Genomic DNA, 26,117 nt, shown 5'->3' with positions numbered 1-26,117 from the left:
AAACTCTCACTCAACTCATATAAAGTATAATTTATCCTGTCATATTCTCAGTGCTTCCCAAACATACTTTTTATATTTTGGGCTAAAAACGTATTATCTAAAACTCTCCACCGACAGCTTGACACTTGCATTAGGCACCAAGTGTGAGTTATTAAGCACGGCCTCCTTTTACTTCAATTTATCAAGAAGTTTGTCCATTTTGGAGTCTTGAGGAACAAGAGTTTGATAATTTTCTTCAAGGATTCAAGGTAACACAGAGTGAATTATTGATCAGTTTGCTGATGTAGTATTCCTTTAAACTAACAAGTTAAAACTTCAAGTTTCAGTCAAATTCAAATGCCAGCATTCAGTGTCATTTTCTCATAATATGACATTAGTAGCGCACCTCTTGCGTCACAACCTGGAAAATATCACATCCTTCATCAGTCAGGCGTAACAAGGCGAACTCCTGCACCCTGAAATTCTGGATCCACCAGTTTAGCAACAAGATTTCATCTCACTAGAAGATCAGATCTTGCCACCAATAGAAAACTGCCTGAGAAGCTACAGCATAACATATTTACAGTCATGCTGCAGTTCTAATCAATGTTACTGGGTTGACATTTACACTTCACCTTACGCTTTCACATGCCCTGTGGCCAGTTGTTGAAGTATTACTGTTTATGCCAACTGGGAGGATGTAAAGGTTCTCCTTCCCGTCATTGCACATTTCCTTCACACATACCTGCACATATCTCTGTATTTACATTTCACTGAGTTAAACAATGTATATTTGCTTATTTGCGCAAGTTGACTTGAGCTCTTTGTGTCTGTGAATCTTGCTATTCAGCGGGCGGGTCAGACTTTACTCTCATGGCTGCATGATTTAGTTTTATTTGAAAGGCACATGTGGAAACAAAGGGAGACTAAATATTTAGGCCAGATTCAGATACAGATGCTTCTGTATGTGAGTCTGACATCCTCCTATTGTACTTACACCCCATTGTACTCAGCTGAACTGAACTCATGAAGTAAAAAGAGCTCTAATGAAGAATGACATGGTATATTTATTTATTTTTTCCCTAATGATCCACCACAGTAGGAGAGGAGGAGATAACATTTGTGTGATTACTGCCACCCACAGGTAAGGTGCTGACATGATGGGATATTTACTCCACATACGGTGCTTGTGTCAGTATTTGACCTTATCAGCAGATGGCAGTATTGATATACAATGCACTTGGAAAAAAAACCCTGACAAAAGCACATCATGACACATTATGTGCATGTAATTGTTGATATTTGCAAAAACTAATAATATAATAACTTTTAGGGGTATAAAATATAATTTATTCTAGAGAATAAAATCCCATTAAGTGCAGCAATTAACATAAAACCACTAGATTTTACACCACAAGTAACAATATTACAGGGATTGAATGTGTGCAGTAGCTTTAGAGATGAGATAATCATCAAAATGTTAATTGGGGGTGTTTTACATCTCAGCTGGGTGTGGGGGGACCTGCGGGTTCTTGTAAAGAATATGTCCTAATTGTAGCAGGCTATTTGACATTTGAAAAGTCCGATGATCCCTCTCATTCTTGACTCCCATTTGCATTTCCATCTTTAAGGTCAAATGGGTATGAATAATACATTAAGGAGGTTCTTAAGCTCACAGCCAGCTATACCTATATTCACAAAGGCACCAGCTGAGTGTTGCTAAGCTCAGTTAATGTTACCCAAGCAATCAATTAATATCACTTTGGGAATCCACACGTCAAGCAAACATAGCATCCTGTTATTAATGGGAATATAAGGTCATGAGTCAACGGAAGATATAGGATCAACCTTATCTGATTAGTTTTATAATCTAGCTGTCTATGATGAGCATTTAGGCTAAATACTGCTGCTGTCGGGGTGTTTTTTTATTGAAAATGATGCAATGTTTTTATGATTTTAGTGACTTATCAAATGACAGTTCCCCGTGCAATATTACTACGCATGTGAACTATCAAAGGGTTAACCTGGAATAAATTCAAGATCAAAGGAAGGCCCAAAAAAGAACCTTGGCAAGAGATTGGAAGAATTTAATGAGCAAAAATTAACATGAATTAAATCTGACCTCGTGCTTACATGGCAGATGTTGAGTGGAGCAGCAACCAGATACGGTATTAGAGATAAACAGTGGCGTGTTACATTTTGAGTGGTGCATGGGAACTTTAAGATAAATATTGTGTTTAATACTGAGCAAAATGTCTATGATTTAAAATACTTGAAATTGCATTTCATCAATCACATTCTAATTTTTCACAGGATTTTCCTCAATATGACAAAACTCATACGAGATATAAGAAATAAATAATTAAGCAGGCAGGGAAGTGTATTTAATAGAACAACCTGGTGCATTTGAAGTCATTCACTTGGGGGCTGAGTTTCTTAATAAGGGTACTGTCTTCGGAGAATTGAACATTGCTCTGGATGTATAGCCTTGAGGAGACAGATTTGCTGGCTGTTTTGACAACTCATTACCTGTAATTTCACTGACGGATTGGTGGAGTGGCCCCGAATAGGCAGCCCTGGCACCAGAGGCTGTGTGGTTTTTGCTTGGAATGATGCAAGATACAACGGCAAATAAGCAAAGTTTTATTATGGCTAATGATTGCTTAAAACAGAGAGAGAAAAGAATAATCTTGACAATGTCCAGATCATTATAGTGACATCTGAAATCAACCTTAAAGTCAATTAGTGCTGTGTTGGTCCAATGTGCCTGATGGTGCTGTCTGCTATGGAAACTCTTCTTTGTTGGTAAAATGCACATACATGAATGTTCCAATCAGCTCAAATCCGATTGAAAAGTAACATTTCCCAGCTCTGTAGAGCTCCCCGTGGGGAAGTTTCCAAGTGAGAAGGTGGGGAGGGAGCGGGGCGTCTGTGGACCCGTCCAGGCCGGTCCCCCCCTGCTCCCACATAATTGGTCCATCCCTGGCACTTCTCCTCATCTCCAAAGCCACCAAAAACTGTAACCTACCTTGTGTATTTTTCACTAATTGAAATGCCTAATGAGGTCCCAAGGGCTCCATCCCATTACCTCTGAGTTAATTAAAGCCTAAGCAGTGTGCCAAACGGTGAATAAAGATGCAGTAAAAGTGCAAGAGGAACAGGGAACCCAAGCAGGGTTCGGTGTGCTGGGATGGGGCTGACCTGCTTTTTTGTCATTGTTGTGGGACGCTATATTCTGAGACAGAGCAGATGTCTATTATTTTTTTATTTGTATTTATTTTGGGCTTGAATTTTTTTTCACCCTGATTAAGGCACTCATTTTCCAGTGTGGTTAGCCTAATTCTGCTTTATTAAACATTAAATTTGCTACTACTAACAGCAAGGTTAAAGAAGATGTTCCATTTAAAACTTAAGCAGAACACAAGAGTAAAAAAATGAAAATGACAGGTGTGTCATGGATTTATGTTCAATTTCAGTGTGGCTGTAATAAAATTATACTGCTCTTTAAATATACATTTGTAACACCTACGAAAGGCAGTTTTTGACTTGTTATGCACTGTGGTCACTTGTATGAGAATATTAATCCAAACCACATTCCCTTGTTAAAAATTTTTGTCACCTTTTTATGTGGAGGTCCAGTCAGTGCAGAGGGTGAATGTATTTCCAGTGAAGCAATAAATTCCGCAGTACGTGCTATATTGACTGAGAACATTTTTTTCTTCCTGTATCCAGCGCTGTCACTTGACGTGACAGTGACGTAGTTGGAGGCTACTTCAGCTTAAATTTCTCTGGGTAGCCAGGGGGCGTGGAATTGATGTCACACAAAAACAGAACTTCTTGTTCACTTCGCTTGATTTGCAAACTGGCTTTACTTACAACAGCAAAAGTGTCATCCCAAAATATGAGGATGTCATGGATGAGGGTGTATGCAGGTGGGATATGGCTGGTGGGGTCCCTCTAAGAGTTGCAGAGAACAAACAGCGACTGGTGGTGCCTTTGCTCAAATTGCCCGCCGACTGCCAACAAAAACAGAATAATTCTGCAATAAATGTGAGCGTGAGGAGTTTTTTCCTCGGATGCTGTGGTCAACGTCCACCAAGAGAGCCTGTGTGTGCGTTACTATACAGGTGCATCTCAATACATTAGAATATCAAGGAAAAGTCTATTTCCAGTAGTTCAAGTCAAATAGCCCCAACCAAGTATTGAGTATATATAGATGGACATATTTTTCAGAGGCCAATATTTCCATATTAAACAAAAAATTTTAAATTGGTCTTTTGTAATATTCAAATTTTTTTGAGACACTTAATTTTAGGTATTCATTAAATGTAAGTCATAATCATTATAATTAGAAGAAATTAAGTAAATTAAAACATGAAATGTTTCATTCTGTGTTATGGATCGATATTATGTGTTATTTCAATTTTTTTAATTAAATTACTGACATAAATTAAAAATAAGAATATGATTAAAATCATAGTCTTATTTATTGAGATGCACCCGTACATAAAAGTTTTATTCTTCAGTTGGACAGAGGTGTGCTGGAGACTTTTTTTGGGATCCCGGAAATAAACTGGCAAACAAAACCAAGACCAGCAGGACTGAGAGTGCAGATGATGAGGGAGTATTTTGATCACCTAATGCAATTGTAAGCTATTTTGTTAAGTTGCCTTCAAGTTGGGCTTTTAGGGTGAAAGGTAAAAACGGAAGAAGTGAACTTATGTGCTCCTGTGGACAATTTGAAAAATAAAAATGCTGGTTTGGACTAAGGAGCCTCTGTGTTTTTTAATTTATTACCTGCATAAGTATAGGCACAACTCATAACCCTCGGCTGCACTATAATTTGTCTGGGCGTCAGTAGCTTTACATAGCTTTAACATAGCTTTATCGTTCAACATAGCACACACTGAGAAAAGCATTGCTTCATTGGACTACATTTACCATCAACACTGGTATCCACATAAAAGGTGGAAAATTTTCCCTTTAAATGACCTCGCTTTATTCAACGACAAAAACATGGAGTGACAGAATGTGAACAAACAAAAAGAGACCTTTTATTTAAGAAACAATTTCAAATGTTTATTTAACATGTCAAAGAAGGGGCACACACTCGTGAATTGAAAAGGGGGCTGCAATTATTGGCCAGTACTATGAATTAAACTTAATACTAACATTAATCAGAGTTTGGCTAAAAAGAAAACATGTTTTTGTTCCTTTTTGTTTTTATAAAGAAACTTTATGTACATTGGTTCTTTTATACAAGAGGTTCATTGGATAAATGCATCAAAAAGAAACCAGTTCTGCAGTAAACTTTACAAAAAATACATTTTGTTTTCATTGACAGATGTAGAAAAGGAGACAGTCAAATATTGACCAATAATATTTCTTCCTTTTCATTATTTAGAAAAAAAGCTGTTCTAATACCTATTTTAAAGAAAAGCAATATACAGCACAATAAATGGGAGGAAATTGCCTTTGCGGATTCATTCAGTTGGTTTGGTAACCAAGGAGAGGGGCTGCGACTGGAACAGGGCATGATGGGAGTGAAGGGCTGCCTGATGGAAAGGGGAAGGGGGGGAGAGCATGGAGGGGTGCAGAGAGGTGAAGGGGATTGGCCGGGTGAGGATGGGTGTGGTTGACTGGCTACCTGAAGTACCAATTGGGATGGAGAGGTGGGTGTGGGAGGAGGAGGAGGAAGAGGAGGAGGAAGAAGAAGATGTGGATCCAGAAGCCTTCCCAGCTAGGGAGAAGTGGTGGTGCATGCGTCCCTCCGGTTTGGTGGTGAGCGATAACGGCTGGGCCTGCTCGGAGTGAGTGGCGGCGGGGGCAGCCGGGGAGGCCAAAGCTGCAGAGGGAGTGGCCGGCGAGTCCAGCATGCTGCCGTGGGACGACGCCGGGCTGTCACACATCTTCTCCGAGGGCAGGTACTGCACGCACTGCTTCTTGCTTCTTATCGAGAAGTCTGGGGGAGAACAAAGGAGAAGTGAGGAAGCTGAATTATGGATCTGCTGCTGGCTTCAAATCTGGTTCATGTCCCTCAATGCTCCCGGTGACAGAGTGATGATAAAAACCAGCGAAACGATGGCAGTGAAAGTTGTGAAACATGTTCAAATCATTGTGAAAACACATTGCAACATAGTGAAACGAAACGTTAAACATATTGAGATGGTATGCAATTATGATGCAAAATAAGAACATGACACACTACGTCTAAATGTGCACTGAAGTGTGGAAAGCTCTCTTATTTTGGTCGATGGTCATTTTGGTTGCACAACGGCAGACATACCTGCCACTATTAGCACTGAACCTCATAAGCTGCTTGTCAAAGTATAGAAGCAGGGAAAGAAGTTAGTACGTGTTAGTGAAGAAAAGAATCCATGCAAATAAAGGGAGATAAAAAAAGAATAATAGGTTAGGAATAGGAATAAAAGCGCAGTGTCACAGCTAAAATTAAGACCTTGCTGTTAGTTTCTAAAGTTATTCATGAAGAAAATTTTAAAAGAAGGCAGTCAAGAAGAAAAAGGCCCCCTTACCTTCTGGTTTTGAGTCAGGCTTATTGTCTCTCTTCCTCTTTTTCCGCTTTCCCTGCACAGATAAAACAATGCTGTTAAAAACTGTTGGTCAAAGTGAAAGTAAACCACCTCAACGACAAGAGTGGGATCGTTATAATTATCTGATACAGCCACATTTGACTGAACCTGGTGAGAAAAAAAAACAAACTTTCTCTACCCACTTAATATCAGAGCAGATTATGGAAAGGAGCTACTCACATAGTTATCTCGTGCTGACCACCCTGGATAGAGCTGGGAGTGCAGTTGCCTCTCTTTTCTGGCCAGCTCATAGTATTTGGCTTGTTCCTCTCTTGACAGCGAATGCCACTGTGGACAAAGACAGACGATATCAAACGACTGCTAAAAACACACACACACACATATAAATATATATGTAGTTATACTCAGATGCACATCTGTGCTACTTACCCGTCTTCCAAGGATCTGGTTGATGGCCGCGCTCTCTTTCAGAGTGCACTCTGCCACTACTTTGGCTCTCATCTCCTTCATATACAGCATGAAAGCATTCAGAGGTTTCTTGATATGAGGCCTCTTGTCCTCTTCTTTCTTGGGAGGAATGGGGGATTTCCTGCTAATCCGAAACATTAAAAGTATGCTGTTAATAAACCGTGAATGGTGGAGAGGTGCTGGTGAATTATAGCAAAACAAAAGGAAATATTGTGCGGGAACAGAATCAGGTTTTGACACAGTTAAAGGTTAAGAAAATGGTCTTACGCGTGCACCGAGGGGCTCATGTCATTCGGCTCTTGTTTGATGGCCGGGGAGACGATGGCGGGGTGGGGAATGCCAGTCTGGTGGAGGCTGTGTGGAGGCGGAGTCACCATGTGAGGGGAGAAACGGCTGGACACCAAGCTGCGAGGGCAACAGGACAGGCAACATTTTAAGTCAGGTTTAACAGCAAAAACTGTCAACCTGAGGATAAAAGGTTCAGCTTGGCACATAAGCGCCCTGCCTTACCCTCCGGGCGAAATTCACTGTGCCCACTGTGTCTGTCTAGACTAAATTCATGCACACAATGAGTTACATGCTTGCTTTTTTGTTCAAATAAAGACTTTTTCAAAAGCCTCTTTATTCAGCAATGGCTGGAGAAAAGTGGAGTGTGTTGTTACCATGGTGACGGCATGGCCGTGACACCTGAAACCACTTTCCTTACCACGTTCCAGAGAGCGTTCTGACAGGCGTCCACACAGAACACCTTTACAAAAGTGTCTCTCTTTATTTCCAATTGTTAATACAATGGAGCATTGTAATGAACAAGGGGGAAATTAAGCTCTGTATCCCTCTTTCACACACTCCAGTTAATGTTAGATTGGAAAATTCCTCGATTTTAATTCTTTTAACGTGTCACACAGGCTGTCATGAGAGACAAAGCACAATACAGCCTTGTACTCGCAGTCATCAGCTTTACCTTATGATACACTCGCTGTGGAGAACTTACACAACCCTGGAGTCCAGGTTTCACACAGAAAGATCGTTCCAGGCTTGTTTGGACTCCTCATTCAATATTTACTATCTGACTGAATATAAAATCTGACCCAAAGGGGAAAAAATGTATAAATACATGAGGTCTAATAAAATATCTGTTATTAAGAACTGATGTTTTGCTTTATTTTCTTTATTTTCTTTGATGTATTTAATAATTTATGCTGTATAAACAAGGAGGTTCCATGTAATTCCCTTGGTAATAAACCTATACTGACTAAATCTGTAAACATCCCACTTAGTCCCTGATGAATAACTCAATGCTGCTCCAAGTGATGGCACGCAGTCAAGCTCCACATTTTGAAAATAATGCTCCAACTAGCGATGCAGGCATGTTTATGTTACCTACAATAAGCTGTTGACTAATATTTTACTCTTACTTTAAGTCTTTTATTCTACTTATCTTAAATGTTTTACTGCACACATTAAATTCATACGAAAATAATCTCAAAAACAGATAATTTCATTCATATCAAAGCTGAAATTGTGTTGATTTGTGCAGTATTGGCATCAGGCTTTATACACCTTTTAAAGGGAAAAACATCAAGCACTTTAATGCACTTTAGGAACCTAAACCAAACATTTCCAGACAATTAAAACCTTTATCATCTCATCTAAATTGTTACTTTAAATGCAATTGTGAAAAATAAAGTTCATAGAATTAATTTTACCCACAGTATTCAATTTATATTGGCACTTATTGGCACTCATTTTACCATACCATAATTATTCTGTTTATTTTAGCAGCTATTTAATGAATAATTACATGAGTAAATGTGTAGACGAAATACCAGATTATGTTGAAAATTAAATTTTTCTGCAAATATATTAGAATCCAAGCATATTCCTACCCTTGAAAACCTAATGGTCAAAATTAAGCATTTTCCAAACTCTCCACGTATGAACTCTGATATTGATTATCAAATCATGTCAAAAATAGACAGCCCATTTCAAATTCATATTAAAGTTGAAATTGTGTGCACTGGTGCAGTATTTGGCATCGAGGTTCAAGCAGTAAAATTAAAGCACATTCAAGGTACCTAAAACAAAATGTCCAGACTCTTTGAACCTTTATCATCACGTCTAAATTGTTACTATAAATGCAATTTGTGCATGGGTTAAAAAATGTATTTACACCTACATTGATGTAGATGACTTGGTGTTGTTTATTTTAATCTGTCTATATTAACTTGAATTGTATGTTTTGATCATGATTACTTAATGCTCGATGACTTCCAGAACAAGAGATCAACAGATGACTTCTCTGGTTATTAGTTAGCTTAACTCAGACAACAAACAAAATACGGCAACAACAGCTAAAATGAAGCATTTTTCCAAACTTTCCAGACTTTGTACGACCCCTGTGGCATGCACTCAATAAAACTTCCGTGAGGTGTGCTGCGATTGTTGTGAGTCCGTTTCAGGATGGTGCTACACATCCTATTGATCACAGAGACCCTTCTGAATATTTCATCCCGTACTAACACCGGAAGGTTCGCTACAAATCTTTCCAATTTTGAAAGAGGGTCAGAGAGTTTAGTCTGATTGGACGTGTAGGTTCAGATGAGCTTTGATTTGTCGTTATCGATTCTCAGCCCTTTCATCTCTGCGGTGTGTGTGTGTGTGTTGTGGAGTGGCTCAGAACATTGGCCTGACCACAGAAGTTTATCTCTGAGAGAAAAGACAGGAGAGGAGTGCTGAATGCCAATAACGCCTGCACACTATTTAAGAAGCTGAACTTGTCTGTGATAGACTTAGACCTCACATCCCTTTGTGGTCCTGACGCCGCTGCCTGTCTGTGATCCGACATTTTTGCCAAAATTGGAAAGTGTGCTAGTAAAAATAACGTCTATAAACCATTGCCAAAATAGTTGAACAATGCAAACAATGGAAGTTTAAAAGTGCACAGCAGCCGTTTCTTTTACCTCGTGTTTGAAAAGGCTGGCATAGAAAGCAGGAGAAATGTGATTACAGCATGTCATAGAAGCAGCACATATTAGATGTCTCCCTTCGGGAGGGTGGGGGTGTTGCTGAACATGATCTGCTCACCTGGACATGGATGCATTCATAGCTAGCGCAGGATACGGGTGACGGAAACCCCCCGGAGGGATGGAGTACATGTGCTGGCCCTGCCTGGGAGACAGAGGGAGACAGAGGGAGACAGAGTGAGCGAAAGCTAGAGTGTGAGGTGGATCAAACACAGCTGACAGCTAACCCACCAGCACTAATCCTCTACTCATCAACTCAAATCCCCTGCTTGTGGAACAGCACCGTTGCAATTGATTACGAGAGCCGTAGCAAAACCCATGAATGTTCATAGATTCCTCCTGGTGAACCAAAATGTTTACATTTTTCATTTTTCTGATTTGGTGCACCTGTACTAAGATAGCAGGGCATTCAATCAGACACTTTAAACAAAAATGTTTTAAATGTCTTCCTTTACACACTTTATTATTCTTATTTGATTCTAAACTTGAACTTTATCATTTTGTTGTGCCTTTCAGACAGTTAGTAGGGGTGTTACAATTCTCCAAATCTGTGAAACCGTGGTGTTTACTAAATCAACTACAAGAATACAAAAGAACACTGTAAATAACTAGATAACTTCATAAGTAATAGAAATTAGCAAAATAGCAATAATATTTACTCCACTAAATAAAGGGGACCAGTCTACATAAAGTTAATTTGCTAACATTTTAACTGTGGTGTTTTTTAGTATTTATGTATCTAAGAATAAAACACATCTGGCTGAGTGGATAGCTGAAAAATTAAAGTGGCTTACTGTGGCATGAGCCAGCCCAGAGGGTGTGCGATGGAACCAACAGCACCCGGAGACAGCGGGTAGTACGGAGAGAGCTCTGACGGGTGAGGTGTCCGAGGAATACCTGCAGAAGAAACCAGCTTTTAAAATGCAACGCATAAACACAACATATCTGAAAATATTTGCTATCATTTTTGCCATATTCTTGATACTCCTTCACAGAGAAGAGCAGATGTGGTGAATTAACTTTGGTGATTCAAATAGTTTTCAAGGTGGGAAAAGGGAACAAAATGTCCATAGAAACTTTCTCGGTATGTTCCAAACAGATACAGTTTTTCCAAAATGTGTTTAAACACGCTGCTTCCTTTTCAGACTTCATGACTGTCGTTCATTTGTGCACATTACAGTGTCTGCCTTCTGGTTTCTGTGGAACTTTCTATACTTCTTTGCAGCTGTAAAACATGGTCATTATATGAATTCAACCTAACGGATGTGAATTTATGCTGACTAAGTAACATTTTAACAGCCACCTGTCAAGATTACAGTCAAACTTCATGTCAAAAAAATCACTTTAAAAGCCACAGTGGAGTGAATCAGTGTCCATCCTTGAGACGTTACCTGTCTTTGGGTCGAGGATCTCTGGGGAGAGGTGTGATGGCGGCGTGCCGGGGGAGAAGTGTTCATTACTGTAGGTGATGAGGGGTGTCAGAGGGTGGACATGGTGGGCGTGCTGCACCACTGGGACTTTATTGGACTGTTGAAGAAGGGAAAAACACAAAGATGTTAAAAGCAAGAAGTGCAACAAGTGTCTGACAAATAACATTTAAAACAGCATGACCGTAATCCATGAAAAGGAAAACAAGTGTATAACTATCCTGGTGAGCTCTGTTGCCCATTGTTCAAAAGAAATGCTTGGTGTAAATAAGCCATCATGTGTGAATGCCCTCTACGGTAAACATCACATCAGTCTGTGCGTGTGACCGGCCCTGTGATGCAATCTGGACCGGCACCAAGGAACACTAAAAAGCCCTGCAGACACATGCCAAGACCATTACGGTCATTTAGCCGAGGAGAGAACTGTTTGTTCAGTCCAACAAGAAAAACAACGGTGCCACCGAGTCCAAAAGTCACACCAGCGAGCCACAAACAAACACAATCAGGCTAAGGTAAACTGAATGCCCATAAACAAGTGGAGACATCATCTCCCACTCTGTCTGACAGCAGACGCCCATGGGTGGACTACATTGCCACGTTATACTGCATATGATGTTAGAAAAACACTTCAAGTTGTGTATAACTTAACAAAAAGTCCAGGGATGGGACTTGGTTTCACATGCACTGTGGATATTTTAGCTATTTCAATACTTCACTAGATCCGACTGGCATTACAACGAGGATGATGAAGACAATAATAATAACCAGCGTCTCTACTTTCATTAGGCAGCGCTCAGTCTCGCAGTCATTTCCCCTGGCTGCCTGGCTGAATAGAGCACTTGTTGGCTCAACTTGTCACATGGGAGGGTCAAGGGGTGGAGGGGTGGTTGGGGGGGGAGAAAGGAGTCTTGTTCCTCCAGGCTAACCTTTCTTCAATATCCCTCCCCACCCCCTTCTCAACCTCTCGTCTCTCTCCAACGTGGTCTGCTAGGGAACAAGGTTTGCATTGAGACTTCTGTACACTCTCTTGCTTCACGCTGCTTAGAATTGTTCCAAATCTTTGCTTTTTTTCTGCCACTTTTTTTAAAGGAAGGTCCAACCTTTTCCTCCTTTTAAATCTTTAGCAAATTGGTTTCTCCCGTGTCTAAAGCACGCTTTGATTCTGGTAATGCCAGATGGAGTGAGGAAAATATTTACTGGTGTTAAACATGGCTATATTAAGATCACTTTGCTCAGGACCTTTTTTTTTTTAGTTTCTCCAGACTTAAGAGCACATAAGGTCAATGCATATGATGATGCGCAGAGAACACAATTTCACACAACACAGAGAAGGCTTTGATGAAGCTCTGTGGCAGAAATAGTGTTGACCTGCTGGGTTGAAATCCCAGCTCCCACATGTCATGTATATTTGAGTTGTGCTTTGTTGTTCTACTTAATGTACAATATGCCTGAATTTTCCCTATATTGTGAAGGCTGTTTGAGACCTCTAGACCTGGGTGCCAACACATTTTGGGAAGCACTTCAGTGAGAATTTGAAATGATGCCTATTAATTATTCATATCCTGGAATACACCAATCGTGTGCTCTACACATATTTCTAAGTTTGAAGGCACTAGTTTCAACTCCGGGCTGCCTTTCAGTTCAGCAGCCCGACAAAATGTGGAGAAAAATGAAGAATGCAGGTTGCACACATGCAAAACTATTCTGACCTGTATCATACCTGCCAGAGTGTCTCCTTTAGGAATAAGGATGGCTACTTCATTAAGCAAAATCCCTCTCTTTAAATCATCTAAAGAAATCAATCAAAATCAGCATCATTTCCTACACTGATTTTTATTTATTAAACTCCCCAGAGCTCTGAGAGCATAACATGTGGTTTTGTGAATTTAAAAAAACTAGACTAATGGCTCAATCGTGAATTAAAACTAAACACTAACGAATCAATGCCTTCTTTCACTTGCTTTTATGTGTAGAGGTAATATTCCTCCAGCCCACGACAGCTTCATACGTCTGGTTTCATGATCCACAAGCAAAGTGTAATAAGGAAACCACAAGGAACATGAGCCGTGTTTTAAATATAAACAACATCTACGTGATAGGAGGGATAAAGGGCAACCTGGAACCAGATGGTATCTACATCGACGGGCAGAAATCACGCTCTTACATAGACGTGCTTCTTGCAAACAGGTCTACAGTGGTGAGTGCTTCTCACCTAGCATGTAAAAACAGCCAGAACTGGTCTTAAGAGCGGATTGGACATAGTAACAGGAAGGTTTAAAGGAGAAAAAAAACACAGCGAAAAGTTGCTGAGCCGGTGCAGAGAAAAAGATGTCTGTCTCTTAAGAGGGTTTGAAGCTAAAAAGGCCGAGGTGGCAGTACCTCGCTTGGCTGTCCAACTTGGAACGGCGCTAAGAAAAGCACAGTCCTTGGTCAATGTGGGTGGAGGGGTGGATTTCATTCAAGCAAACATGTTTTTGGATCCTGCACATCTGAATTGAATTACTAGGCAAACAGCCGATGGGGAAGAGAGCTTAGAACAAACTGAATAACCCCGCAGCTTTGTGTGTCTTTATGCTCGGTGATTCTGGGTGGGAGGCTCAGAGGCCTTTCAAAACTGCAGGAAAGACCGGGTGAAAAGAATGCCTGGCATGCTGAGAAATCCAAGCCTTGTTTGTCAACGCCAACAGGAAGCGGACGTGAGAGGGGACTGACCGTGTCATATGTCTTTAAAATCAACCGCTCCAAAACTATGCCATTCATCACAGACAACGTGTGCTTTGCGTCTGGTCATCGCCTCTGAAAGGGTCAATGGGAGTAATATTCGAGCTTAAAATAATACAAAGCAGAGCGGCGTCATATTACTGGAGTGGATATCCCCAGCGGTCATTAAATAAATTGGGAGAGCTCTTAACAAAATAAGCACAGCATATATGGACACAAACACGGTGGTAATAAGTATCTGTAAACTGTCAGATATACATCAATATTATTCTCTGGTAACTAATAAACAGCATCCTTCAGCGATCCTAAATCTCTCCGCTTCAGAGTTTGACTGAAATCAAAGCACTGGTTCCTTATTCCATTTCTGAAGAGGATCTTGTCTCTGCAGTGGCCCAGCAGGACTGCAGACCTCAGATCAGTATTCAGTTCATTCCTCCCAAAGCCTTTGATTTCATGATGGATCCGGGTTGTTCACTGCCTAATGCAAAACGAGAGAATCTCACCGGACTCCTCAGTCAAAGGTCTGCTGAAAGAATATGGGTTGAAGGCAAGTATATGTATCTCTTCGGAGAGCAGAAAAACACAGCATATTTCCAGTTAATGTCTCTACTTAAAGTGTCGTATCACCCTGAGAGTTGAAGACTGCACGGGACGCATTGCAGCGAGACAAAAAGCATCTCTGGAATGCTGTTCTTGACCTTACCACTTCAATTCACTTAAACAATTCTGTGACTAAGTGCCTTATGACACGCTGACAGGACGCCTTGATTACTCTTACAATATCAAAAACAAAGAGGACGATTCTTGCGTCCCTGTCAAGTGAAGATCAGCTCATATTTGAGCACAGAGTGTGCCGTGATGAGATAAGTAACTGAGGGACAGACACCCTGGTCAGTTCTACCTCATTAGAGACTCACAGCTCCTTCTAATCTGGAGTAACAGTACTTGTCAGTGTAGTCGGTAATGACACAGAGAATAGGCTTTATGGACAAATTACAGCAAGTGACTGAATGACCTCAGAGAGGAAAGTACGCTGCTTTGACATCATTATCAGCGGAGTGTTAATGACTGTGAATTGCTGCGTTGTGGAAGATGAGTACGAGACGCACGTGATCCAGACAGCAGCGCCACCTCCTCTCCTCTCCTCTCCTCTCCTCTCCTCTCCTCTCCTCTCCTCTCCTCTCCTCTCCTCTCCTCTCCTCTTCAGCTCGGCCACTACTGATGGGCTGACATGTTCCCCATACTGCATCACCTGGCCCTGCAGCGCCTTTGATGTATTATTCATGAAGAGGCAGCCCTCTGAACACAGGGGTCCATACGGGGGTTTCGGGGTGCTGAACGTATGTGTATGTGTGCATGTGAATGTGTGTGTGTGTGTGTGTGTGTGTGTGTGTGTGAGTGTGTATATGCATGGTTGGTGTGCGGTACATTCACAGAAAAACCTTGTCCTCCCACCCCCACCACCAGCACCACCATTACTACCAAAAGCAATACCAACTGAATGCTAAACAAACCTGTCTGTTGAATAATTGAGGATCTCAGGCCAGAGCAGGCTCCGATTAGCATACGGGCCTTATGGACCCAATCTGCACAGTGACAGGATGGTCTTTCCCTGGACTTTGGTATCCACCGAACGCTCTGATTTCTATTTAACATCCTTTAATCTCGTTCCACGTTGCCAGAATTAGCATATACTTGTCAAAGCAATTTCACTTCCCCAACAACAATTGCACTGATCTCTGTAAGCATATGTAGGAATGATAGAGATGATTTTCACATAAAAATCAAACAATTGACATTGTCTTCATGCAGGAGCTCACCGGAGGATGATTTATTAATCTGCAGAGGCCCTTGACCGAGCAGGCCTCTAAGCCTTATCACTACACTGACATTATGCATAGTTGACATGCATAAAAATATAAGATGCTTACAAGCAGATCTTGAGAGATATTCTAAAGAACGCCAGTCCATCATAGAAACAAAACAACCATGTCAGATTTAGCACATGCTTGCAGAATGACTGCAGGAGGACAGGTCTGCTCCAGGAGTCCCTGCTGGTGTCTCCTCTCCTCGGGTCTCTCTCTCTGGCTCCTCTTGGCCCTGGGCAGTAATCCCTGGCCCCCCGTGTGTGCCCATCCGCTCCCCCTGCTCTCATTAGTGCAGTGTTGGGGCCTGGGGAGCCTGCAGGCCTGGGGAGCCAGCCTGCTGCTCCCCTCCCACTCTCTCCCTCTCTCTCTCCTCGGCTGGAGTAATGAGCACATAATCAGCCTGGCTCCCTGTCAGCAGCAGCACACCAGAGGGGCATGTGGGCTCCTGGCCCAGAGTGGGGGGTAAGGCCACAGCGGGGTGTTTCACTCTCTATCCTCCGTGCCCAGGGTGCAGCACACCCGGTATTACAGCTTCCCACCACTAATCAAATGACCCTCTAGTCACAGGTCATCAGATCAAGCATGGCGACTTCCTCTTTTAGTTCACATACCGAAAGCTGTTACACTTTCAATGAACTTCCCTACCTTTTATACTGCTTTAAAATGAAAGAGTTGCATGAGTTCTTAGACACTAATGTTATCTCATATTCTTTTTCTGCCAATTGAAGTGTTTCATTTGAGAGTCTGGCCTTGGTTTGCCCATTCATTAGAGTTGTGTTATTCAAATGCAATAAAAATAGTAAAACGCTCAAGTATCAACTATAAAAGCAGGATACAAAGAAGCCTCTATACATGCTCAAAACAATGCAGAAACTACATAGGTAGTTGCAAGTCTTTATACACATATAAAATCACTTTAATAACATTTCATTGCATACGGCAAAAGCACAAACATTGAGGAAAGAACATATTTAAGAGCACAAAATCAAAGGCTACTTATTATTCAATGTGAATAACATTTCTGCCAGAAAGTAGTTAGATCCTTCACATTCTCCATCTTCTACAATGTTTCATTTCATATTGACCCTTTTAGTTTGAAAACATTCAAAGAGATGAAGGCCAAACAAAAAAAATAAGAAAAAAAGAAAAGCACCAACAAAGAGCCACATGAAAAGTAGCAGCAACCACTGAAGGACAGAACAGAAACAATCCAAACAGAGAACTTAACTTCAGTCAATGTGCTTTCAATTCCTTTAAATTCAACTGCTATTATCGTAGTCATTGTTTTGACTTTTCCTCTAAATTCTGCCTGTTGGGGATCCACGGATTTCATAATGTCACACATTGTCTGAACTAATCAGTTTGCCGCAATAAAACTTCACACAGTAGCTGCTGTGTCCCACAAGAAAATAAACAAGGTCACCGACAGGTCACCATTTATTCTAATAAAATATATTTAATCGTTTTCTATTGAGACTTTAGTCATTCCTGGATTCCCATGAGCAAACTCAGTCCCCTTCATAACAATTTCCCATTGACTGCACTCAATGAGGACTTTGTCATGTGCATCGCTGCGATTATGGGATCTGGCGAATCAACCACAAACTCAGCAAGCACGTCTAGTCAGGATATGTAAGGTCAAGGGGCTGAGTCACAACGGCTGTATTTACTAAAGTGCAGTGATGGTGGCTCTCTGTTGCATGCACTGCTTAACATTACTTCCCGAAGCAGAAAACGCCCTGATACAATCAAGCAGGTGAGATGCCAGATAGATGGTCGTGTTATCTAATGTTTTCAATCCCAAACACACAGCGAAGCCACAAACCAAACAGGTCTGCTGAGGCCCCGCATTGTCTAACGTGAGTGAGACACCGTGATGACTAGTTCACACCTGTGTGGGAAAGTTCAAGAATGGCAAGGAGGTTCGAACTTGAGAGATTTATGATGGAGACTGAGTTATTGTGGTGAAGACAGACAGACTGTTCAGCAGTTGGCCTGCGGGTGCTGTTGGGGTTATGGGGCGAAGCTGTGCATAGATGGATGGGAACCAGTTGATTTATCTGCACACTATAATTTAATTATTGTGAATAACCACATTATGGTGATAGTTGGATTATAGCACTTATATGATTTGCAGTAAACTAATTCTCCAAATAATTTGACATGATTTTTTTATTTTTTATAATTAGGTTCCAGTAGGATGTAGCCTGGAGGAAACGTCTTATTAGTGTCAAAAAATAAGGGAGGGAAAGTGCTGGGACTCTGCTGGTGTTCACACAGTTGTTTGGTGTGTGAATTTTTTAAGGGGAAGTATTTTTTTTCCTTTCCCAACCAGCCAGGTTGCCTTTTTGCTCAAATACTTTTGCAAAGTTGCATACTTTTTATTTTTATTTTCAGTATGTACTGCAGCAGCCCTTACAAAAAAATCCATCCTAGTATTTTTGGCACACTGAATTTGACATACTCTATATTAGGGATTCATCTGGTCATCAAAGAATTGTTTCGTTTTGAGTGAAAATGCAGCTACTTACTAAATGTCCCGGTGTTGGAGAACGGGAGTCTTTTAGTCCTGCAGATCCAGGGACATCCAAAAGAGGCCATTTCATCTGCAGGTACTGCGGGTGACAGAAAAGGAGCAGAATTATACAACAGAGCCAGAAACACTGCCGGGAAAAATATAAACAGGAAGAAAAACACATAATACATGACAAGATTTAAAGGCGACCTATTATGGTAATTTTCAAGTTAATACTAGCACTTTGGGTTTCTACTTGAACATGTTAACATGCTTTATTATAATGTTTTACCATTAAAAAAATCCAATAAAAGCTTCAAAACCAAAATCTACACGATTGAATATGCTCCAGAAGGAATGTGATACGAAATTAGGGAGAAATTAGCAACGTCTGCGATCATAATTACAGGTTTCAACTGACATTAGCCTGAAGCTACATGAAGAAGTGTATGCAATGTGAGCACTGCAGTAACATGCTTGTAACAGATGACCTTATATACAAATATGTTACAAGTTGACATCAGCTCGAGCATAAAGTGGAAAAGAAGGCCTTAAACCTGAGATTTTTGCCCACATGAATTATTTTTACATTTGTTTACCACATTATTTGAACCTTTGGCCTATATGATGACCCAGTATTGTAACATCATATATGACAGAAAAGGCATAAAATGTCTCCTTTAACAGAATGCACTCAAAAATATGCATGATACAGAGACAAAAAAGCAAAATCTAAGGCTATTGCAAAAAAATAACCCCTCTGTTTATTGTTACTAAACAGTAGGGACTGAAGCGTGCAAACGTGGTATCAATGGTGTCAAGCCCGCAGAGATCTCCAGCAGACACCTGTACCAGACCCACATCGCTGCTGGAGTCAGACAGTGAGTTCTGGCACGGGGAAGACTAGGGAGAGCGATGTGAACACAACGGACTGGTGGAGGACTGTGAAATTGCCGTTTGTCAAGGAAAAACAAGAGGCCAGCTGTGGGCGCCCATCGCTGAGCGGGTGGGAAGAGACAGCTGGAAGGAAGCCCCATTTACAGAGCAGCAGAAAGGTTGAGCTGCGGACTCGGAGCTTGCATTGGTTTGGCCTTTTGACCCCAAACATAGTCCCTTCCTCCTTTGAGTATCACTATTTTCACACATGTATCAAAGTTATCATAAAGGGTTGTGTAAGTGTTTACTTTCCCTTTTTTTCCCCCTCACATGTCACAAAAATTTCAACCACCGTGTTACCACTGTCTGTCCCTTCGCCGCTGTGCCACAGAGAAAAGGCTGTGTGTACTTGAGGAGAGGTTTTTTAGATTTACTGCCTCATACAACAAGTTGAGCATTTTTTTTGTATCCTCCAGCAATGGAGATAGCATGAAGCCAGAGCTCCAAAAGCACGGCTCAACCATCTGGTTTATGAATCAGTTTAAATACCGGACACAGCAGCTTGTCATGCATGTGGATTTTCTCTCTGGTACAATTTCAAATTAATTAAAAGGGTTTTATATTATAGGTTGTGCTTTGCTCGTCCAGGACCATGTAGCACAGAGACAAAAAGGTATCATAGTTTATTATTTAAGACGCCTTTTGGGCATGGAAGCATATTATGGGTTATAAAAGTCTCTAAGTGGTGATTACACAATCTCACCATACATCCTCTATTATTATTCTACAACATACACTGTCATCTTCATTTACATAGCACTGCGCTCACGACTTCTTATGCACAAATAGTTTGTCCGCCCACAGCAAACATCTGATGAATGGGAGGGACAAGAAATAGTATCTGACATTTAAAAAATGACTGACAAAAGCAGTTAAAGAATATATGCTAAGCTTTGTCTGCCTTTCAGAAGTTGTTGCAGGATAAATGATGACAAACAAGCAAACTGGAGGAGTCATGCATTCAGGTTTTGATTTTTAAAACTTCATTCATCACTCAGAGTTTGTAAGGAGGAAGGAAGCTTGGATGGCTGTGGGTTAAAAATGGAAAAGACATTATAGCAGGAGGGGGAAAAGGGAGAGGAGGGAAAAAAAACATTTTCAGGAATGAGTTTGTCGGAGCAGGCAGAGGGTATTGTTTCCTGACAGCTGGGGTCCAACAGAGGATCGAGGCAGGGGGAAGGGGACCCTTTTTCCCTTCGAAAAGGGGGGAAATTCTTGGAGTTGACATCAGCCCTCTTCATTTTCACTATACTGCTCAAGGCTGAATCGTAGGTTCCAACTAATGGGCCCAAGTCCATACAACTGTCAGGAGGCAGTTGCTTTTAGAGGCTGCTAGCTCCCTATTGAAACTTTACTCTGCTGTGTGCATGGCGCCTAATGAATGCTGCTCTCCGGAGAGAAAATCCAAAACAATGCAGTTTTCTCTGTCTAATCTATGTCAATCATGAGTCCTTCCACAAATGAAACGAGCGCTATTGTGAGCGTTTGGTCTTGCCTGGCCGTGCCCACCCCGGCTCTCCCACCCAATCCATCCCTTATTTGACAGCTTCTGCCAGGACTGAGGAACATGCCCCCAGGCACTTTTTTTTCTGAGCGCCTTACTTTTCTTTTAATTGCCAGCGTGCCCTATGGAGCAACTGTTCACACACTCCCCGAAACATCCAGCCAGGTAATGCCAGCCGCACACTGTCACATTAGCTCCAGTCCAGACTACAGCAGCACACCACTCACTAACACATGAGAGGGGAGAGAGGGAGGGCGTTTGAGTTGTTTCAGGAAACAAAAGGCGAGGAATTGTGGGCCATGCTGCTCAGCAAAAACTTTCTCGGTGTTCAAGTGAAAAAAAGAACAAGAGGGAAGTGTAAGAAAAAAAAGTTAGGACAGCTGAATGACAGCAAGCTCTTAAAACTGATGATTCAAATAGTTATGGCAGGTCTTAAGTGATATTTAATGTTTATAAGAGATCGAAACAGGCGATACATTGATATCAGTGTAACTGCAGGACATTTATTGAAGCTCTACACATGCCCTTATTTTATTAGAAACAAATACAGACATATGGTCAGGGCCCATAGCAATGTCTGTTTCAGCATGGGAGCTGGAAGCTCTGGTAAACAGACTCGGACAGACTACTGAAAGAAATGTGTAACTAAAGTGAAGTTTAGCTGATCCATTTTCATAGTTCTCTAATTGTCTTCCAGCCTTCCCTGCTGCCTCCAACACTCAGAATAGACATCAGTAGAATGTGCTACTTTTACAGGACCCAGATGCGACAAAGGTGGCAGTGATGCCGCTGAAATTTTCCAAAAAGCTACACTGGAGCCCTTTGGTTTTTTGAACAGAGAGAATGCAACATATGCTCTGGGGCATGTGGCCTGCCAGAGCTGGGTTCTAATTGTTACATCGCTCTCACAGAGCGAAGGAAAACACAGCCAAGAGTCTTTGTCATCTCTGAAGTGTGTGGTGCCATACTGCAGGCCAACATCAGAGCACGGAGAAGAGACAGATGTCTGGACATTTGCTGTCAAACTAAGTCAGACACTCTGCCAAAGGGACAGAAAAAAATCCCAAACTTTGCTCGCTACTGTCTGCCGACTTCAGGGCCGCACTGAGAAGTCATAATGACTGTCAGAAAGTAAAGTTTAAAGTAATATTAATGTAGAATTATATTTAGAACTCAATAAAACATGAAAAACCATGATATTTTTTTGCAGCCATGCATAATAACTATTATTATCTAAAACAGATTGCATGTTATGCTGAATTGCATTAAGTCAATTGGTCTAGAGCAAACAATCAAAGTCAAACAAATAAAAGAGTGAATTTGTATAAAGTGGCAGCTCAGACGCTTGTGAAATGGCTTCGCCTAACTTGTGTTGAATAGCAGAACAGCAGGAATGCCTCCACGGATCGCTCCAGCAGATAATGTCAATCACCTACTGTGTGGAGAACCCCTCCCCATTGTTTTCTTTTACCCCCCAACAGAAAACAAATGGGCCGCACAGCTTGCTCTTTGGCTGAGGTGTTAATTACCGTCCCCTGCCCATATGAACAGCAACTTCAGACAATGGCCCTGTCAGGCCCCCTACACACCAGTCCCTCCCTGGTTTGCTTTGCTGATATCACCTGCTCATGCGGGGCCATTGACACCTTCAACCTGATCTATGCATGAAACACAATTAAAGCTTTTGCAACAAAGACAATGTGATAAGTAGCCCCCGCCTTGTCTCAGAGTTTGCATTAAGGCTCATTGTTTACCAACATTAGAGGCAATTACATTGACAATTCTTAAGCAAACCTCGGCAGTCATTGTGCTAATTAGTGTGTAATTGATGGGGAAACGACAAGCAGCTCAGCTGGTCAGACCCACAATGCACTACTGGGCCACTGCAAATTTTTCTGAATGGGGACCATGTCCTATTATCCGGTTCACTATGATGTAAGTAGATTAGTCAGGGAGGAAGTTATTAATTAAATCTTTATGGAAGAGAAAGAAAAATCAAATATATATTTTGTGAGGGTGGAATCTGTGGAGAAATGTCTTGCAGACGACTTCTATTTATGACCTTGGTATTTTATTAATGAAGATGTGCTCCATCTCCTGCTTCTGTATAGTCCGGCACCTGTACAACACCAAGCAAACTACATTTGTCCATTTTCTAGCTCAACACTTATATTATATATAGTATATTTACATCGTATTAACCCCGAGAAGCCTGTGGTCCTGCAGTGGAGATAGCACACAGCTAATGCCTACCACATTTGAAGTGTCCATTAGCCCATAGAGGAATGAAGTTAAGTGACTATGACAGGGGCACTCCCTCAGTTTGCCGGGCCTCTATTGTGACCTGGTTGGTCGTCCTGCACTCTTATTCACAGCCAGTAAAAAAAACTGGGTCAAAGGTCAGACATCCAGAGTGCTGTGGTTTCTATGGCAACGTGGCCTATTAAGGCCAGGCTCATTGGCCTCTTAACATGCTCTTGTACACAAAAGAACTATTAGTGCAAAGAGGGAGAGAGGAGAGTGAAGAGGGGAGGCAGCGCGAGGGAGGTCCCAACAACACAGCGACAAGGTTTTTCCAAGATGGTTACACACTCTGCCTGCAGCTCCATCCACGCACATATGTAGTATACCTAGAACATAAGTAACTCATTAAAGGAGCAGTTCAGCCCAAAAATCAGAAATACATATTTTTATTCTTACCTGTAGTTCTATTTTAGCATTAAACTAAAACAATTTATCAATTTAGACTATTTGGGTGTTTGGTGTTGAATATACAGCTTGACTTGTGGTCCTCAAAGCACAATCAAATACATTTGTAACACATGAAACTGCTCACAACAAAGTTTCTGAATTATCTTGAGAAGCCAGGTGACATTGCTGTTGATTTTAAATGTATTATTAGGTGCCATCCGGTTTCATTAAAGTCAAGAGATTGCACATATCTCCAACAGTCTGAAACTCACGCCAAAAACAACCTAGATTTATAAATAGCACTGCATGAAAGAGCAAAATTGTGTATTTTTGATTTTGGGATGAACTGTCCCTTTAAAAAGTAGAGAGGACACTAAGAAGAAACTTTAAGTATTTTAACAAAAAATGTTTTTGATGAAAAATGTTTGTGCTGCATATAAAATGTTAAAATCCACATTTGCTTCAAAGAATCTCCAATATTCCACTTTTAAAAAATCCGATGAGGAATGAGTCACATGTCTGCCTCATGCATATTCTGCACAAGGCCAGCAAACTGGGTTTATTTGAAAAGTCCTGGGAGTGAATTTACTGCTGTTTCAGTAATAAAACAGCATTAACAGAATACAAGGCCAAAATAAACCCCCCTAAAGAGCTTCTTTAACATTCTGTCCCAGTGAGTGAGCTGCGACTTCAGCAGGAGTTTGCATTTTTGCAACTCAAGCAATTATTTGTATCAGGGTTTTATTTTTTTTTTCTTTCCTTTTGCATGACATGATCCTGAGTTATTTCTTCCTGTATCCACAGCTTTAGAGCTCATATGAGTGTTTAAATGAAGCCGCCATTGTTCTTATTGTGTCTCATTTGCTTTCAGGTACTTTGAATCAGACATGTAGTTAAAGAAACCGTTCAGTGCCACTGAGGTTAAACTTAGGAATAAGTGAGTAATTCTGTAACAGAGCACAACAGCAGGTCATATAAAACTCACTGTATAATTAGACACACAAGAAAATAATTATGCATCTGGTAAAAGCAAGGCCATCTCATAAAGACAAAGAGGAGGGTGCGAAGCTATTCAAGTCAATTATGTGCAGTCAGTTATGTGGTTTCCCGTACCTGGGAGATCTGCTTTCAATTGTCACACACTGCTCCGCTTAATGTCAGTGTGATCTGATGTCAGGACAGTCTACACCTCAAATGTCAAAGATTCTGTCCTTTTCCGTGTCCTGTGGCATTGTTTGTCCAGTCGCACAGGAACACAACTTTTTATTGTTTGGGGAGTAGCCTCGTTTCATTGAAATTCACAGCCGTAAACGTCTATATAATTAACTCCAGAACACGAGGTGGTTACCAGTGGTTGGCTGAATGTTTACAGTAAAGCTCGACTTAGAAATCAAATGTGTGTGTGTGAGCGAAGGTGTGTGCGAGTCTACGCCAATGACACACAAGTGAGATGTGAATTTTTCATTTATGACCAAACACAAATTGACTGGAGACAGCATGGGTTACCAATATAATACAGTGTTTCCTGCCAAGGCATTTAGGAGGCAGTAATCCAGCATGCACCCCTCACACTGAACAGGGCAAATACCACAGCGCAGTAATCACTCCAAAACTCTCTGCGAAGACATGAAAATAATCTTTTTCTCTTCTTTTTCCAGAAACTGCAGATAAATATTTACCCCCAACCTAAAGAGTAAATTTGAGTACGTCTGCTAAAAGTGTGTCTCAAAGTTTTTTTTTCCCTGACAGGGCACAGTGGGTGATTGTTCCTTTTTTTTTTTTTTAAACTTCCTAAGAGCAGCTGACAGTGGCAGGAGAGGCATCTTGAAGGAAAAAAGTCAGTTTTGAAAGACTGAGGTGGGCATAAGTGGGTGTAGTGGAGAAGGCAAGAGAGAGAAAAAAGGGCCTAAATTAAACACATTTGTTTCTGCTCTCACATACCACAAGTCTTATGAAAACAGAGGGCTGATTGTGTTCACTCTGCAAGTCCACCCCCCTCCTCCTCTCTCTCTCTCTCTCTCTCTCTCCCTCTTCACCACCACCCAACACCACCACCACCACCACCAAGCTCCACACCCCCAACCCCCCCTGCCCAGCAGTCCCTCCCCCCACACACATACACAGCTGCCTGCAGATGCCTCCTGTGTTTGCTCTCCGAGTGCAAGGCGCAAATCTCCAGGCCCCGCAGACTCCTGGGCCCTGCCTCATCTCACTTTTTACTACCTGACATCCCTATCACCCCACCGCTAACTCCACTCACTCCACTCTCCGTCTCCTCTCTGCCTGTCCCAGCCGCCAGCCCCCCCCCCCCCCGCGCAGCTCTGTCCTACTCAAACACACAGACACATTCACACGCCACAGGTATGCTCTGACGCTCGGTCCTGTCGCGCAGGGATACAGTGACTGTCTGTAAGAAATTAAATAACTTATGAAG

At 41.5% G+C, this 26,117-nt stretch overlaps 1 protein-coding gene across 1 annotated transcript in view; it reads right to left on the bottom strand.

Moving 5' to 3' along the window:
- Positions 1 to 5,406: 5,406 nt before the first annotated feature.
- tcf7l1b (transcription factor 7 like 1b) overlaps positions 5,407 to 26,117 on the bottom strand; it is a 35,096-nt gene continuing 14,385 nt past the window's right edge. Inside the window, exons 4-12 of the mRNA XM_059337741.1 lie at positions 18,569 to 18,652; positions 11,413 to 11,548; positions 10,816 to 10,918; positions 10,083 to 10,166; positions 7,266 to 7,403; positions 6,960 to 7,119; positions 6,750 to 6,857; positions 6,513 to 6,564; positions 5,407 to 5,941 (exon numbers count right to left, since the gene is read on the bottom strand). Coding sequence (XP_059193724.1) covers positions 5,463 to 5,941; positions 6,513 to 6,564; positions 6,750 to 6,857; positions 6,960 to 7,119; positions 7,266 to 7,403; positions 10,083 to 10,166; positions 10,816 to 10,918; positions 11,413 to 11,548; positions 18,569 to 18,652 — 1,344 coding nt within the window. The 3' untranslated portion in view covers positions 5,407 to 5,462. The remainder of the gene's footprint in view (positions 5,942 to 6,512; positions 6,565 to 6,749; positions 6,858 to 6,959; positions 7,120 to 7,265; positions 7,404 to 10,082; positions 10,167 to 10,815; positions 10,919 to 11,412; positions 11,549 to 18,568; positions 18,653 to 26,117) is intronic.

The sequence above is a fragment of the Centropristis striata genome, chromosome 7 (assembly GCF_030273125.1).
Source record: "Centropristis striata isolate RG_2023a ecotype Rhode Island chromosome 7, C.striata_1.0, whole genome shotgun sequence".
Taxonomy (NCBI): domain Eukaryota; kingdom Metazoa; phylum Chordata; class Actinopteri; order Perciformes; family Serranidae; genus Centropristis; species Centropristis striata.
Note: the sequence above shows the minus strand (reverse complement) of the source record. Positions and strands in the feature narration are given on the sequence as shown.